Below are 14,980 nucleotides of genomic sequence, written 5' to 3' on the forward strand. Positions count from 1 at the left end.
CTGTAATGTGTGATGATGAAGAAAAATCTTTCCTCTGCCTTGATTATGTTTCTGTTAGTTACTTTCAGCTCTCTGATGTGTGTGTGGGTGTTTGGGGCTGGAAAGGAGGAATGGGGAATGTTGAAGAGAAACAGGAGCTATGTGGGGCATCATATTACAATTTTTCTTCATTGCCCACGGAAGACTGAAGTGATCAGACTGAAAGAAATCAGCAGTGGGACTCAGGAAGTATCTTCTAAGACCTTGCCCCTCAACGTAGGATCAGGGAGCTTGTTAAAGAGTCTAAATCTCTCTCTGGCCCCACTAAGTATGTACTGAATCAGAATCTGAATCTTAATAGGACCTCCAGGTAATTTGCTCACTAAAATATGAGAAGCACTGTAGGAAAGGCAGGCCTGAGCTGTGTAATCCTTTCTAGGGCAGGGCCTGGATATTTAGGAAGCCAAGCTCTGGCTTTGTTTTTGTTAAGGTCTGAAGACTAGCTCTTGTCAGAGAGATTCAGGTCCTATTATAAATGACTCACATTATTAAAATTGAAAAGTTATTGAGGTAGACAGCTTATTGCCAGTTTGATAATATAATGTAATAAATTACTAATGCACCATTTGGAATACTCATGTTGGTGTGCTCAGCACATTCATTCCTGTAATACACCGTGATACCTTGAAAAATCACAACCACATGCTACTTAATACTTGACCATGAGATATTATAGCACAGGGGCCAAACTCTTGGAATGCCAAATGATCCTTTCCTTGCACACAGACTTAAGGGAAATTAGATCATAAGCTAAAGGTTGCCGAGTGATCTCAGAATCAAAACAAAAGAAGATAGGGATTAAAAAGTCAAAAGGCTTCTGGCATCAGGAAAATAATGTAAAGGAGTAAAATGGGTTGGGTGAGAACTATGGTCACCTGGGAAATACATGTCTCATCTACAGGAAGCAGTTGCTACTTAGCTCCAGCTAATTTTTGTCCTATTGATAGTTACAATGTTGCCAGACCTAAAATTTTCCAAGTAAACTTAAAAATCCAAATTTTTGTATGAAATTTCTGAGTTTTGAATGTTGACGACTAATTTTAAAATTTTGTAAACTTTGCAATACTCTTTAATTAGGAATTCAACTTCTAGGAATTAAACTACATACCTTTGAAATTGTATACTTTGAATATGCATACCTTTGAAATGAAATTAGATCATAAACTAAAGCTAGATAATGTAAATGCTAGATTATCTTCTGCAACATTGTTTGAAACAGCAGAGTGTTTTAGAAACTGCAAATATTTTTTAAAAATATATGTTTTTATTGATTTCAGAGAGTGGAAGGGAGAGGGAGAGAGAGACAGAAACATCAATGATGAGAGAGAATAGTAGATTGGCTGCCTCCTGCATGCCCCCTACTGGGGATTGAGCCTGCAACCAGGCATGTGCCCTAACTGGGAATTGAACCAAGATCTACTAGATCACAGGTTGATGCTCAACCTCTGAGCCATGCCCACCAGGCCACAATGTAAGTTTTGTTTTGTTTTGTTTTAATTTATCTTTATTGTTGAAAGTATTACAAATATCCTCCTTTTCCCCCAGGGATCCCCTCCACCCTGCATAAGCCCCGCCCCAGGCCTTCACCACATTGTCTGTGTCCATGGGTTAAGCATATATGCATACAAGGTCTTTGATTAATCTCTCCCCACCCACTCCCCACCCTCTCCTTCCCACTGAGAATTATCAATCTGTTCCACACTTACAATGTAAGTTTTTATCAGCAGGGGTAGGTTAACGAAATTATGGCACACCCAAAGAATGGAATACTCTTTACATTCTGTGACTGTTTTGTAACTACAAATTGGTACTCCTTAATCCCTTCACTTTTTCACCCAGGTCTCCAAACCCCCCTCCCTCTGCCAACTGTCATTTTGTTTTCTGCATCTGTGAGTCTGTTTCTGTTTTGTTTGTTCCCTTATTTTGTTCTTTAGATTCTGCATGTAAGTGAAATCATATCGTATTTGTCTTTCTTTGTTGGACTTATTTCACTTAGCATAATACCCTCTAGATCCATCCATGACGTCACGAATGGTAAGATTTCATTCTTTTTTATGGCTGAGTAATAGTCCATTGTATATATGTACCACCGCTTCTTTATCCACTCACCTACTGATGCGTAACTTGGGTTGTTTCCATATCTTGGCTGTTGTAAATAATGTTGCAATGAACATAGGGGTGCATATCTCTTTTTGAATTAGTGTTTTGGGTTTCTTCAGATAAATACCCAGAAGTGGAATTGCTGGGTCATAAGGCAGTTCCATTTTTAATTTCTAGAGGACCCTCCATACTGTTTCCCATAGTGGCTGCACCAATTTGCATTCCCACCAACAGTGCACGAGGGTTCCCTTTTCTCCACATCCTCGCCGACACTTACTTGTTGATCTAGTGATGGCAGCGATTCTGACAGATGTGAGGTGATATCTCACTGTGGTTTTGATTTGCATCTCCCTGATAATTAGTGACCTTGAGCATCTTTTCATATGTCTCTTGGCCATCTGCATGTCCTCTTTGGAGAAGTGTCTATTCAGATCCTCTACCCATTTTTAAATTGGATTTTTTTGGTGTTGATTTCTTTATAAATTTTGGGTAATAATCCCTTATTGAATTTATCATTGTCAGGCACCCATGGCCTTATTTTAATCGATGAGTTCAACCTGTCTCTGACCTGCTTTTGTAACCATTTCCCTGAACAGGAACAATGCAAAGTGGCTTAAGTGTCATCCTTTTTATTATTTGCAGGTCACCCTCATGTGCCTATTGTGGAATGCAAGAGTGAGAGGGCTGAGAAGTAGGGAGGCGAAATAATGCAAAATCTGGATCACAGTCCTTTGTATAGAAGATTTCAAATCTCCTGTGAGGAGGAGTCTGCCAGGCTTTTTCATAATTCAGCTAAGAGATGGTTCTGTGGTTGTGAACTGGCCTCATAGGGATTCTTCACCAACTTGGCACACCGAAAAATCATCACCATTAAGAAAAGAAACAGAAGAACAACAAAGGCAATGGCAAAGCCTTTGTCTACATCGACAGGGCTGGGTAGGCTTGAGTCACCCATGGGAACACCCCTGTTTACCCTGTCCAGCTGCAGCTACCTCCTCAGGCATATCTTCAGAGTTGTCGTATTCCTACACAAGACAGGATAGAACAAGGTTATTGGTTTGCATGTATATGTATGTGTTTTCTCCCCCCCCTTTTTTCTTTTAAAATATGTCTTTATTGATTTCAGAGAGAGGGCGAGAGAGAGAGAGAGAGAGAGAGAGAGAGAGAGAGGGGGAAACAGCAATGATGAGAGAGTCATTGACTGGCTGCCTCCTGCACGCCTCCTACTGGGGACCAAGCCTGAAATCCAGGCATGTACCTTGACCAGAGTGGAATCAGCAACATCTTGGTGCATGGGACAGTGCTCAATCACTACGCCACACCTGCTGGACTGTCTTCAAACTTCTTTTTTAATCATCACCTGAGGATATTTTTTCCATTGCTTTTCAGAGAGAGTGGAAGGGAGAGAGAGAAAGAGAGAAACGTGGATGTGAGAGAGACACATTGGTTGTCTCCCATAGGAGCCTGCAACCAAGGTACATACCCTTGACCAGAACTGAACCTGAGACCCTTCAGTCCGAGGGCCCACACTCCAACCACTGAGCAAACCAGCTAGGGCTGTCTTCAAACTTCTTAATGGGGCTTCAAGGCTTTCCATGATTGGGTGTACCTTGCATTGCCACTCTCTCTCTTGTACTTTTTGACCCAGCAGTTCTGGACTTCTCACAGTTCTAAGAGTTTTGAATGACCCTCCTTTGTCTCCAAGTCTTGTCTATGAACATTGTCTTTGCAATAATCCCCTCTTTCTCTATCCAACTTTTAGGCCTTAGTTTAAGTGTTAATTTCCCAGGGAGATATTCTAGTAACATTCACTATAGTGTTTGATAATTACTTTAGTGTCTAGCTTCTTGGGTAAAATAGTAATCCTACACGAGAATAGGGACCATATCTAATTCGTTTGTTTTTTATCCTAAAATTCTAGGATGTATTAAATGTTTCATAAACATCTGTTCGATGAATAAATGTAGCACTACACTTTGCTGAAGTGGGCATGTAAAAATGTTTGTTGAATGAATGAATGACTTTGAGAATATGGCATTGAATTAAGATAGGAGAAAACTATTGGTGATTTAAAAGAGTGTCAGGAGTGTGGCCTTCTCTCCATGGCATGGCCTGTGCTCGTCCACTGATATCAGTGTACTCTGAAAACGGGAGTCATCTGGCAAAAATGTCACTTTGCCTGCTGTTCAAGGCTCCCATTCGACCAGATATTGTGAGCTTTGTTCACACCAACTTGCACAAAAACAATAGAGAGCCCTCAGAGTGAGTTGGCAGGTCATCAACCAGTGCTGAGTCTTCGGGTACTGGCAGAGCTGTGGCTCAAATTCCCAGAGTTCGAGGTGGTGAAATTCATTGTTCTGGCCAGGGCACACTTGGAAATATGTGTCGTGGGGCCGCATGTTTGCACCAACCAAAACCTGGCACTGTTGGCACCGCAGAGGGAACACACCACTGAAACGGTATGTCATTGGCTCTGTGCTGGCTGCGTCAGTCTTACCAGCACTGGTCATGTCTAAAGGTCATTGTACTGAGGAAGTTCCTGAACCTCATTTGGTGATTGCAGATAAAGCTGAAGGCTACAAGAAAACCAAGGCTTTTTGCTTAAGAAACTTAAGGCCTGCCCAGCCAGTGTGGCTTAATGGTTGAGTGTCAACCCAGGAACCAAAAGGTCACTGGTTTGATTCCCAGTCAGGGCTCATGCCTGGGTTGTGGGCTCGATCCCCAGTAGGGGGCGTGCAGGAGGCAGACAATTGATGATGCTTCTCTTTCATTGATGTTTCTCTCTCTCTACCCCTCTCCCTTCCTCTCTCTCTAAAAAGCAGTGAAAACATTTTAAAAATGCAAAAAAAGAAAAAGAAACTTAAGGCCTGGAATGATATAAAAAAAGTCTCTGCCTCTCAGAGAATGAGAGCTGGCAAGGACAAAGTGAGAAACAGTCATTGTATCCAGAGCAGGGGACCTTGCATCATCTATAATGAGACAATGGTATCATCAAAGTCTTCAGAAACATCCCTGGAATTACTCAACTTAATGTAAGCAAACTGAACATTTTGAAATTTGCTTCTGGTGGGCATGTGGGCCGTTTCTGCATTTGGACTGAAAATGTTTTCTGCAAGTTAGGTGATCTGTGTGGCACCTGGCGTAAAGCTGCCTCCCTTAAGGGTAACCACAACCTTCCCACACACAGACCTGAGCAGAATCTTGAAAAGCCCAGAGATCCAAAGAGCCCTCGGAGCACCACGCAAGAAGATTCATCGCAGAGACCTGCAGAAGAATCTGCTGAAAAATCGTGTTGAAGCTAAACCTGTATGAAAAGACCGTGTGCCGGAACACCATTCCTCACCAGGCCAAGAATCACAGGCTCTGGGGGGATGAAGCAGCAGCAGCACTAGAAGCCAAATCAGATGAGAAAGGAGCCTGTGGTAGGGATGGAAGGAAAGAAGGCTGTTGGCGTTAAGAAGCAGAAGAAGCCTTTGTGGGGAAAAAGGCTGCAGCTACCGAGAAGCCAGCAGCTGAGAAGCAGCCTGCAGAAAAGAAACCCACCACAGAAGAAAAGAAGCCTGCGGCATACGCTTAAATCTGTTTATTCCATAAAGGTCAAATCACTTTGGACAGCTAATTTTGAATAAAAATATGATCAAAGGCAGTGAAGGAAAAAAAAAGAAGAGTGTCAGCAGATTGGTAAACAATATCCAGATGTTAGTGGATTAAACAGGAACAGGCAGTGAGAAAATGAAGACACTAAGATTTTAAATCATTTATGAGGAGTTCAACTAGGAAAGAAAAGAAAGAATAGCAGCTAAATGTTTATTACAGAATCTAGCGAGAGATTCCTTTTATCTTCATTGTTGAAAGTATTACAGATGTCTCCCCTTCTCCTCCATTGGCCCCCTTTACCTACCTCCTGCTCCCTCCCCGGGCCTTCCCTGCAATATTGTCTGTCCATGCGCTATGCATATATGCATATAAGTTCATTGATTAATGAGAGATTCCTTTTCAAAGGCAGAATAGAAATGTATGGGGAGGATGCATTTGGGTGCAAGTGACAGAAAAATCCACTTAAGTGAGATTAAATAATACACGGAATTTATTGACTTATGAGGGTGAAGTTCAAAGTAAGGCTAACTTTAGGCATGGTTGAATCTAGAGAGTCAAGGTGTTATCAGGGTTCTGCCTTTATATGTGTATGATTTTTCTCAAACCCACCTTTCTTCTGTTGATGTTATACTCAGGCTGGCTTCCCTGTGGTAGCAAGAATAGCTCCAGCAAATCCAGACCTCACATATTTCCTCTTCCTCACATATCTCCTCCTCCCCAATTCCACAGGAAGAAAGAACACTTTTATATCAGTCAGGATTCTTGTTTGCAAGCAACAGAAACAGAGACTCCCTTACTTAAGCAGAGAAGGTATTTATTATAGAGAGATCAGGTAGCTTCCAGAATCAAGTAAAAGGAGAACTGATCTTATAAAACTGGCAGAAACCATGAGAGGCCAGGCATTGGGAACCACAGCCAAGGGCAGCACAGGAAAAGTCTGGTTAGGGCACCGTTGGCACTGGACACTACCACAACCGGACACTGCTGTTGCTGAGCACTGCTGCTGTTGTCATTGGATACAGCTGCTTCTGCCATGCCCGAATTATAAATTGTGTCATCTTTGTCTCACTCAGCATTCCGGTTCCTGGCTGGAGCATCCTACTGGTCAAGGCTGAGTCACGCATCAGCACCTTAGCCACCAGTCTTGGTAGGGATGAAAGAGGGAATACTTGGTTTATCTAGACTTCTATAGTGGGAATGAGATTCTGTCTCTTATAGACTTACATAAAGAAGGATTTCCTTCAAAAAGAAAGGGGTTTTGGATATAGGGCAGACAAAAAAAATGACATCTATTTTTTGGCCTTTGGCTGCAATATGCTGTTTATAAGAAAATCACCTAAAATTTAAAGGCATGGAAAGATTAAAAGGAAAAGGTATTTTTAAAAGTACACTATGTAAATGCTAACCAAAAGAAGACTGAGGTGCTATATTAATATCAGGCAAAATAGACTTTAAGGCAAAAAGCATGATTAGGGATAGAGAGAATTAGTAGATTATAACAAAGGGTAAAATTCAATGAGAAGATATAACAGTTCTAAATTGTATGCACTTAGGGAAGTGGGGGAGGTAAAAGAGGGTAAAGGGGAGATAAATGGTGATAAAAGAAGACTTGACTTTGGGTGGTGAATACACAATACAATATACAGATGATTTATTATAGAATTGTACACCTGAAACCTATATAATTTTATTACCCAATGTTATCCCCAATAAATTCAATAAAAAAATTTAAAAGTATAAAAAAAGAAAAGAAGAATAATCTAAAATCAATAATTTAAGCTTCTACTTTGGAAAACTAGAAAAAAGAAGAGCAAATTAAATTCAAAGTAAACAGACCACATTTGGCAGACAAAGGTGGGGCTCTCTGATCCCTCAAAAAAGGGGATAAATTGCAAGGTTAAGTTGTGCTTTTAACAGACTGGAATAAAAAAGGTCCAAAGTGAAATTCAAAGGAAATATTACACATAAAATATCCAAAAATGTTCTAAAATGATTGGTACACTAATCAGCAGAATCAGAAACCAAACAGAATTTAACTGTGAGCAGCTGGAATATATATGAAATGATGAAAAAAAAAAACTGGAGGTTTTTCCTAAGATCCTTATACAGTTTAGCTTTACTTGCATAGTAATTAATAAATGTTCAATTGGTGCTAATCCTCCCAAAACAAACAAACAAACCCAAATTGCATACACCTAATAAAATAGCCTTAAGGTAAGTGAGAAAACAATAGGACTGCAGGGAGAAATTGATTTTAAAATGCCATTAAAATGGATAGTCAACCCATTTTCTCAATTATTGGTAGGTCAACTAGGCAAAAATTAGTGAAGATATAAAATATTTGAATAATACAATTAGCAGACTTGAATTATTGAAAACCTATAGAACCCTGCATCCCACACTTAGCAAATCCATACTTTCCCATGTATTGTTTAATCTAGTTTGAATTTTTTTTTTGGTCATGTGAAACTAAAAGCATTCTAATTTCCTGTATTAAATCCCTTTTTACTAAAAATAGTGAGAATGGTTTCTGTTCTTTGCAAATAAACCTCGATGGATGCAAATACCAAGTTGAGTTTATCCCAGGAGTGCAGTGCAGTTTACACTGGAAAATCTGTAAATGACATATATATATGTATGTATACACACACAGATTAAAAGAGAAAAAACACACACATAAGAACATCTTAATGGTTGCAGAAAAAGCATTTGATAAAATTGAATACTAATATTAAACACCTGTGTTAATATTTTTAGCAAAATAAGGACAGAAAGGAACAGCTTTAACCTGATAAAGGGTATCAACCAAAAATGTATAGCCAACACCTCACATAATGGTCAAAAGTTGAAAGACTTTCCTTTTAAAATCAGGAACAAGACAAATATGTTACTATCTTTATATTTATTCAACATGGTTTCGGAGGTTCTAGCAGTCCTAAATAGGTGTAAGGATTTAAAAAGAAGAAACAAAAGTGTTCATTATCCACAGATGTCATCGCCTACTGAGTAATCTAGAGAAAACATGAAAAATAAGCAGAGTTTAACAAGGTGACTGAATAACATACATGAGACAATTGCATTTCTAAGTGCCAACAACAGACAATAAGGAAATGCAATTTTAAAAAAGGCAAAATTGTCCAGCTGGTGTGGCTCAGTGGATTGAGCATTGTCTCATGCACCAAGAAGTCACTGGTTCAGTTCTGGTCAGGGCTACATGCCCCGTGTTGCAGACTCAATCTCCAGTAGGGGGCGTGCAGGAGGCGGCCAATCAAATCACTCTTTCTCATCGATGTTTTTATCTCTCTCTAAAAATCAATAAAAACATATTTTTTAAAAAGGCATTATTGGCCCTGGCTGGGTTGCTCAGTTGGTTAGAGAACTGACCCCATATGCCAAGGCTGCGGGTGAGATCCTGGGTCAGGGCACATACAAGAATCAACCAGTGAATGCATAAATAAGTGAAACAACAAATCAATGTTTCTCTCTCTCTCCCTTCCTCTCTCCCTCTCTCCCTTCCTTTCTCTCTCTAAAAATCACTAAATAAAAATTTTTAAAAAGGTCATCATTTACAATAGCATAAAATATATAAAGTATTTAAAAATAAATCTAACAAAAGTTGAGCAGGACCTTTTTGGAAGAAATTATCCAATTTTACTGAAAGTCATTGAAGAACACCTAAAGTAAATGGAGGGATATATCATGTTTATGGGTTCAACATGGTAAAGTTGTTAGATGGAATGAAATTCTATCAAAATCCTATCAGAGTTTTTAGGGAAAACTGATGAACTGATTTTCTTAAGTGTCAATGGGAGCTCATAGGCCCAAGAAAAAATACATTTGGAAGAAAAAGAATAGGGTGGGGAGATTTCCCATATCAATGATCAAGGTTTATTGTAGAGCTATAGTATTTTTGACAGTGGGGTATGTGTGGTTCCTATGAAGAGCCAAAGGGCTCATTAGAAACTCCTGCTTGTCCATGCAATTCTTGATTTTGGAAGGGCAAAGGGCATTCTTTGCAGATAAGTCAACCCACAATAAGAACAATTTAATGGCGATCACGAAATGTAACACAGTGGTGAATAACATGGATTCTGGAGCCAATTCATCTGGATTTGGATCCTGGCTCTAATAAAGCTTGGTGATCCTGAGCAAGTTATTTAACCTTTCTGAGTCTTGGTTTCCTCATCTGTAACATGAGGATGATATATAAGAATCCTATGAGGTAGATGTTGAACTTAAATAAGTAAATGCATGTAGAACACATAGAATAGTGCCTGGTACATACCATCTGCTCTGCAAGTGTTTGCTTTTATTACCCTCCTTAGGTTTACTATGCTTCTCATTTCTTTCACCTTTTCTCTTGCTATGGAGCATCTGAAAGTTAATGCCATTTCAATTTTTCATTCAGTGGGGCTCTGGAGCATACTCTTTATATGTCACAGTTGTGCAGTATTAAAAGTGTCTAACATCAACAGCAAAGGGAAACTAAGAAGGCCTGAAGCCCATAATTCAAAGTACTGACCACTACTCTGGGTTTCAGTTCATTTGGTGTTAGGAATGTAATAGATATTCAGTGTGATATGACTTGAAGAAAGGATTCCAATTTTTAGCTCAGGCTGTGTGTCTCCCGAATTTCCTGTCGAAGCACGTCTTTAAGATGATTAGGAATCAGCCTTCTAGCCATCCGTTTTGTCTCTAACTAGAGATTTTCCTGGTGAAGAATTCACCCTAAGGGAGACAGTCTGGGCTCCTGGGTCTGACTAGAGTCAGAGGAGATAGAAGATTCTGACAATACATAGCCTGTGAGACAAAGTGTTCTTTGACCCACTTCCCCTGAGCTTACTCAGACCCGAGTCCTAGGGCATGGGACATCAAGAGATACTCCTTTATAGTGGCCCCTGTCACTTTATTTTACCTACAGACTTGTGTGGTTTGGGAAATAGAGATTACAAATGGGTGTCCCTCTATTACTTTTGAACTCCATCAACTTTAAATTTAATTTAAACGCATCATTTACCATTTAATAAGCACAGCACAAAACCTAGGTCCTGACGGCATAGAAGGAACAGTGATGGAAACAATAAAGCAGGGGACCCTTTTGGGAAGTTCTGCTTAATTCAGTATGGTGGAACTCACAATACATGAAAGTGAAAGGTATAAAATCACAGAATCTCATAGGTGGAAGGAACCATTAAAAGTCATCTGGTGCAACAGCCTCCTGATCATTTCTGAAAAGCCTCTGCTTTGACTGTTTAAGTGATTTCCTCAGTTGCCTTCATGGGCTTAGGAAGTGACTATTTCCTAAGGTCCATTCTTTAAAAGTAGTCTTTACATTGAGCCAAATCTGCCTCCTTAGCACTGCTCTACTTTTAACTTAGGACCATATAGGGCAGCACATATCTTTTGCATACACAAGAATTTTATGCTTCCAGGCCTACGGGAACCACTGAAGGATTTTGAACAGACAAATGCCTTGAGAGCAGGGGCTGTATCTTACTGTGTATCCCACTGACTCTGACTGGTATGTAAGCTCTACGTGTTGTCTGTCACGTTCATAGCATAGCTTTGGGGCCTAGGGCAGGGTTGGTGAACCTACATGAATGAATTAGTATCTCTGTCAGAGCCTGGCACATTGTGCATACACAATTTATGCTTGTTGAATGAAGGACAGTAAATAATCAAGGCAAATAGGAAGGTAAATAAGCCATACTTTAAGATGATAACTGATAACAGTATGTAAAAGGTATTGGAGACAGGAAATAAGACACACCATAGGTTGGAAAACAGTGAGAAGGGCTTGTAGCAGTCTGAACAAGGGGTAACAAAGAGTATAAACTAGCGTAACTGAGTGTGTAACAAAAAAGGAAGGAATGGATGTGAGATTGTAAAAGAGGATTTGACAAGATTTATAAATTAAATGGACATATAGTGGGAGGAAGATAGGAGTGATAAAGAAAACTCAGGGACTTATGCCATGTACATTCTTGGCTGTTATTTTCATATGCAGGAATCAGATCCAGGTTTTACAGGGCCTGAAGTTTATACAAGTTGCGGGCTCTCTTTAAGAAAAAGAATACTAGCCCAGCCTGTGTGGCTCAGCGGTTGAGCATCTACCTATGATCCAGGAGATCAAAGTTTGATTGCTGGTCAGGGCATACGCCCTGGTTGTGGGCTCGATCCCTAGTTGGGGGCATGCAACAGGCAGCCGATCAATGACTCTCATCATTGATGTTTCTCTCTCTCTCTCTCCCCCCTTCTTCTCTCTGAAATCAATAAAGATATATTAAAAAAAGAATACTAGATTTTGAATACAAAACTAAATTAAAGGTTTTACCTTAGAATGACAAAAAAAAAGAAAAAAAATCACAACAAATTATTGGAGCCTTGGATATTCTTACCTTTCTTCTGAGACCTCTTGGGCAAAAAAATGTTTCTTGACAGATACAAATGACAGATAAAATAGTAGATCCAAAATTTGTTTTCCAAAGAGAAGACCTGTTCCTAGAATTTTTTTTAGTAGCTCTAAAGGTTGCTGTTTTGTTTGAGATGAATAGCAGCCCTGCTCAGGACTAAAGTAGGGAAAAGGAGGTTGGGCATCAATCTATTGGTTTACGTAAAATTTGGTCCTGCTAAAGTAGGAAACAGAATAATAGCATTTGCAAATCTGCAGCAAAGTCAGTTCCTCTTTTACGCAACACTTCCGAGAAAGATTGATCACTTCTTCCTTTCCTTGTGTTCCCTTCCCAAATCACTTTTTCTCCATCTGAAGTACCTTATGTTTCTTAGGCAAACAAAACAACTTAAAAAAAAGAACCAACTTTTCTTCCCTGGCCATAACTTTAGTTTAAAGGGAGAGGGGATGATGAAGAAACATAGTAAATGAAGCTTTCCTACTATAATCCTCAAAACAAAGACACCCTGTAGCTAATAGGACCAATAGAAGCCCTCCCTGCCCCCTCACTTGTCTCAAAACAAGACTATGCCTAAGACATCCTCTCTCAGACGAAAGTTTCAGTCCCTCCCCCCAAAAAAACCTCTAAGGGAAAAAAAAAAAAGTTATTTATTTCCCTCAGGTATTTCCCTAGCATTTCCCAAGGTTGTAGAAATGTGCTATTAAACCTAGAAGAATCGTTGGAATTATTCTGGTAAAAAGTTCACCAGGAAGGCAATATGGGTAGTTATTTACCTTTTGAGAGAATGACATTCAAGGCTGGCTGTCTGTACAGCAGTCTCCTCCTACTCAAGTGCGTCTCTTGGCAGCCCCTCCTCTTCGGTGAACCCCCTTACAGAAGGAGAGTGTCTAGTAGCTTTCTCCCTTCACCACTCCCCCAGAGAAGCTTCATGAACAGTTCAACCAAAACAGGATCAAGTTTCAGACACTCCCACAGTGAGTGAGAAAATGATCCCACGAGATTAAATTGGAGCCTAGATCAGTGGAAGAATATTTCCACAACTCTGCCAGGGCTGGGGCAGCCAAGGTTAATAGCTCCACTGATACCTTCTAAGTAGGATCACATGAGTGGTAGAAGATGGGTTAGTAGCCAGCTTTCTGGTCTACTCAGTGGTTCTCTGGATTGGCAGCATCACCTGGAAAATTGTTAGAGCTGCAGTTCTTGGACCCCCATGTCAACCTTAACCAATCAGAAACTTTGGATGTGTTGGCATCAGTGTTTTAACCAATTCCTCCGGGTGACCGTGATGTATGCTCAAGTTTGAGAACTACTTGTCAACGAGATCAGTGAAGCTCTAAAATTTCTCCTGTTCCTCAAAAAGAATTTACTTAGGACATTTGGATCAGAAAAGTCAAAACTAAAGTAACTAAAGTCACTTAGCTTTAGTTATTATACATGTTCATATATACCTTGAATGCAAAATTTACTACTGTTTCCTCTAAGGTTTTTTTTTGGTTCGTTTAAAAAACTTCTATAGGGCCCTGGCCAGTGTGGTTCAGTTGGTTGGACGTTGCCCTGTGCACCAAAAGGTGGCAGGTTCGATTCCTGGTCATGGTGCATGCCCAGGTTTTGGGCTTGATCGCCTGTGGGGGGCGTGCGGGAGGCAGCCAGCCAATTGATGTTTGTTTCTCACATCAGTGTTTCTCCCTCTCCCTTCCCCTCTTTTCTTAAAAAACAAACTTCTACAGGACCTATGTGTGCACATGCTCATAAATACACAGGATATTTCTGGAGGGGCACACTCCAGGGCTTCAAGATGAGAAACTGGGTGACTTGTATTGTACCATGTGCATATTATCTACTCATAATTTCTCTTTTCAAGTAGATAAATTTTCAAAATATCACACTTTAAAAAAGTAACACTCCTGAAACACGTGCTATATTTAATAAATATTTACTGAATGTCTATTGTGTGTCAATAGAAAAAAATCATGTCATTTACAACTATAAGTCATAAGTTCAGGTCACTAAAAATAATGAATATATTGCTTAGCTATGCCATTTGACAAGCTTACTTGAAAAAGTAATTTTTAAGTATTATCTTTATAGTTGAGAAGGGATTTTTACTCTATCCCTTATTAAAAAACTTGTGAGAGCATCTTCCTTATTACTGGCCTCCATACTTCACTGTGGAAAAAGTAGTCTTCTAACATTTGCTTATTTCTTCTCAAAGATTATGCAAACTATTTATAGTTTGTACTATTTTGTTCTATGTTGAGTTAGAATCAGGAAAAACCTTGTTTGACTACCAGCTGTTCTCTGAATAAAACAGAATGTGGGCTGGCATTTTATTTAATGTAGAAATAATGTGCTTTCTACAGCCAAAGCTACAACTCCATCAGTTTTGATCCCAAGATACCTTTTTCAGATTTTCTCTTACCTCACAAAATAATTATTTTTAAATGATTTTTTCCCAAATGAAAATGTCTTCTTCTGTAACTTGAAGTTTCAAATGATAAACCAAATAGGAAGTTTCTGGGCATTTTTTCTTATGCACTGCATATATGCTCTGAATGATTCATAGTGTGTACACTAGTGGTGTCCACGTGTAAGTACATCTGTTAGCAAGTACAGCGCTGAGATTGCCTTTTCATGTTGTATACCATGATTATTTGTGTGATATTTAATTAGGGATTTTTGCCAATAGCTTGTTATACTTTCTTTAAGCAAAACATTTGTTACTAACTTTGTAACTATTTGTACAAGCATCTCTGAAACAAAATGATTTTCACCAATTGTTTTAAATGAGGGATGTAACTTCGATCTTTTTTATCCACAAATTCATCCATTTC

General features: G+C 39.4%; 1 protein-coding gene and 1 pseudogene across 2 annotated transcripts; one reads left to right on the top strand and one right to left on the bottom strand.

Annotated features, from left to right (window-relative positions):
• Window positions 1-2,927: 2,927 nt before the first annotated feature.
• On the bottom strand, window positions 2,928-13,003 carry CTXND2 (cortexin domain containing 2; the record flags this gene model as incomplete). The annotated part of the gene is given in 3 exon segments (XM_081121034.1): window positions 2,928-2,956; window positions 2,959-3,164; window positions 12,923-13,003. Coding segments are annotated over 2 exon segments (165 nt in total). The 5' UTR covers window positions 3,095-3,164; window positions 12,923-13,003.
• On the top strand, window positions 4,247-5,716 carry LOC308549342 (large ribosomal subunit protein uL4 pseudogene; annotated as a pseudogene). The gene is made up of 2 exons: window positions 4,247-4,746; window positions 4,990-5,716. The product of its transcript is annotated as a large ribosomal subunit protein uL4 pseudogene (transcript).
• Window positions 13,004-14,980: the final 1,977 nt, after the last annotated feature.

Source organism: Miniopterus schreibersii (assembly GCF_964146895.1).
Source record: "Miniopterus schreibersii genome assembly, chromosome: 19".
Lineage (NCBI taxonomy): Eukaryota > Metazoa > Chordata > Mammalia > Chiroptera > Miniopteridae > Miniopterus > Miniopterus schreibersii.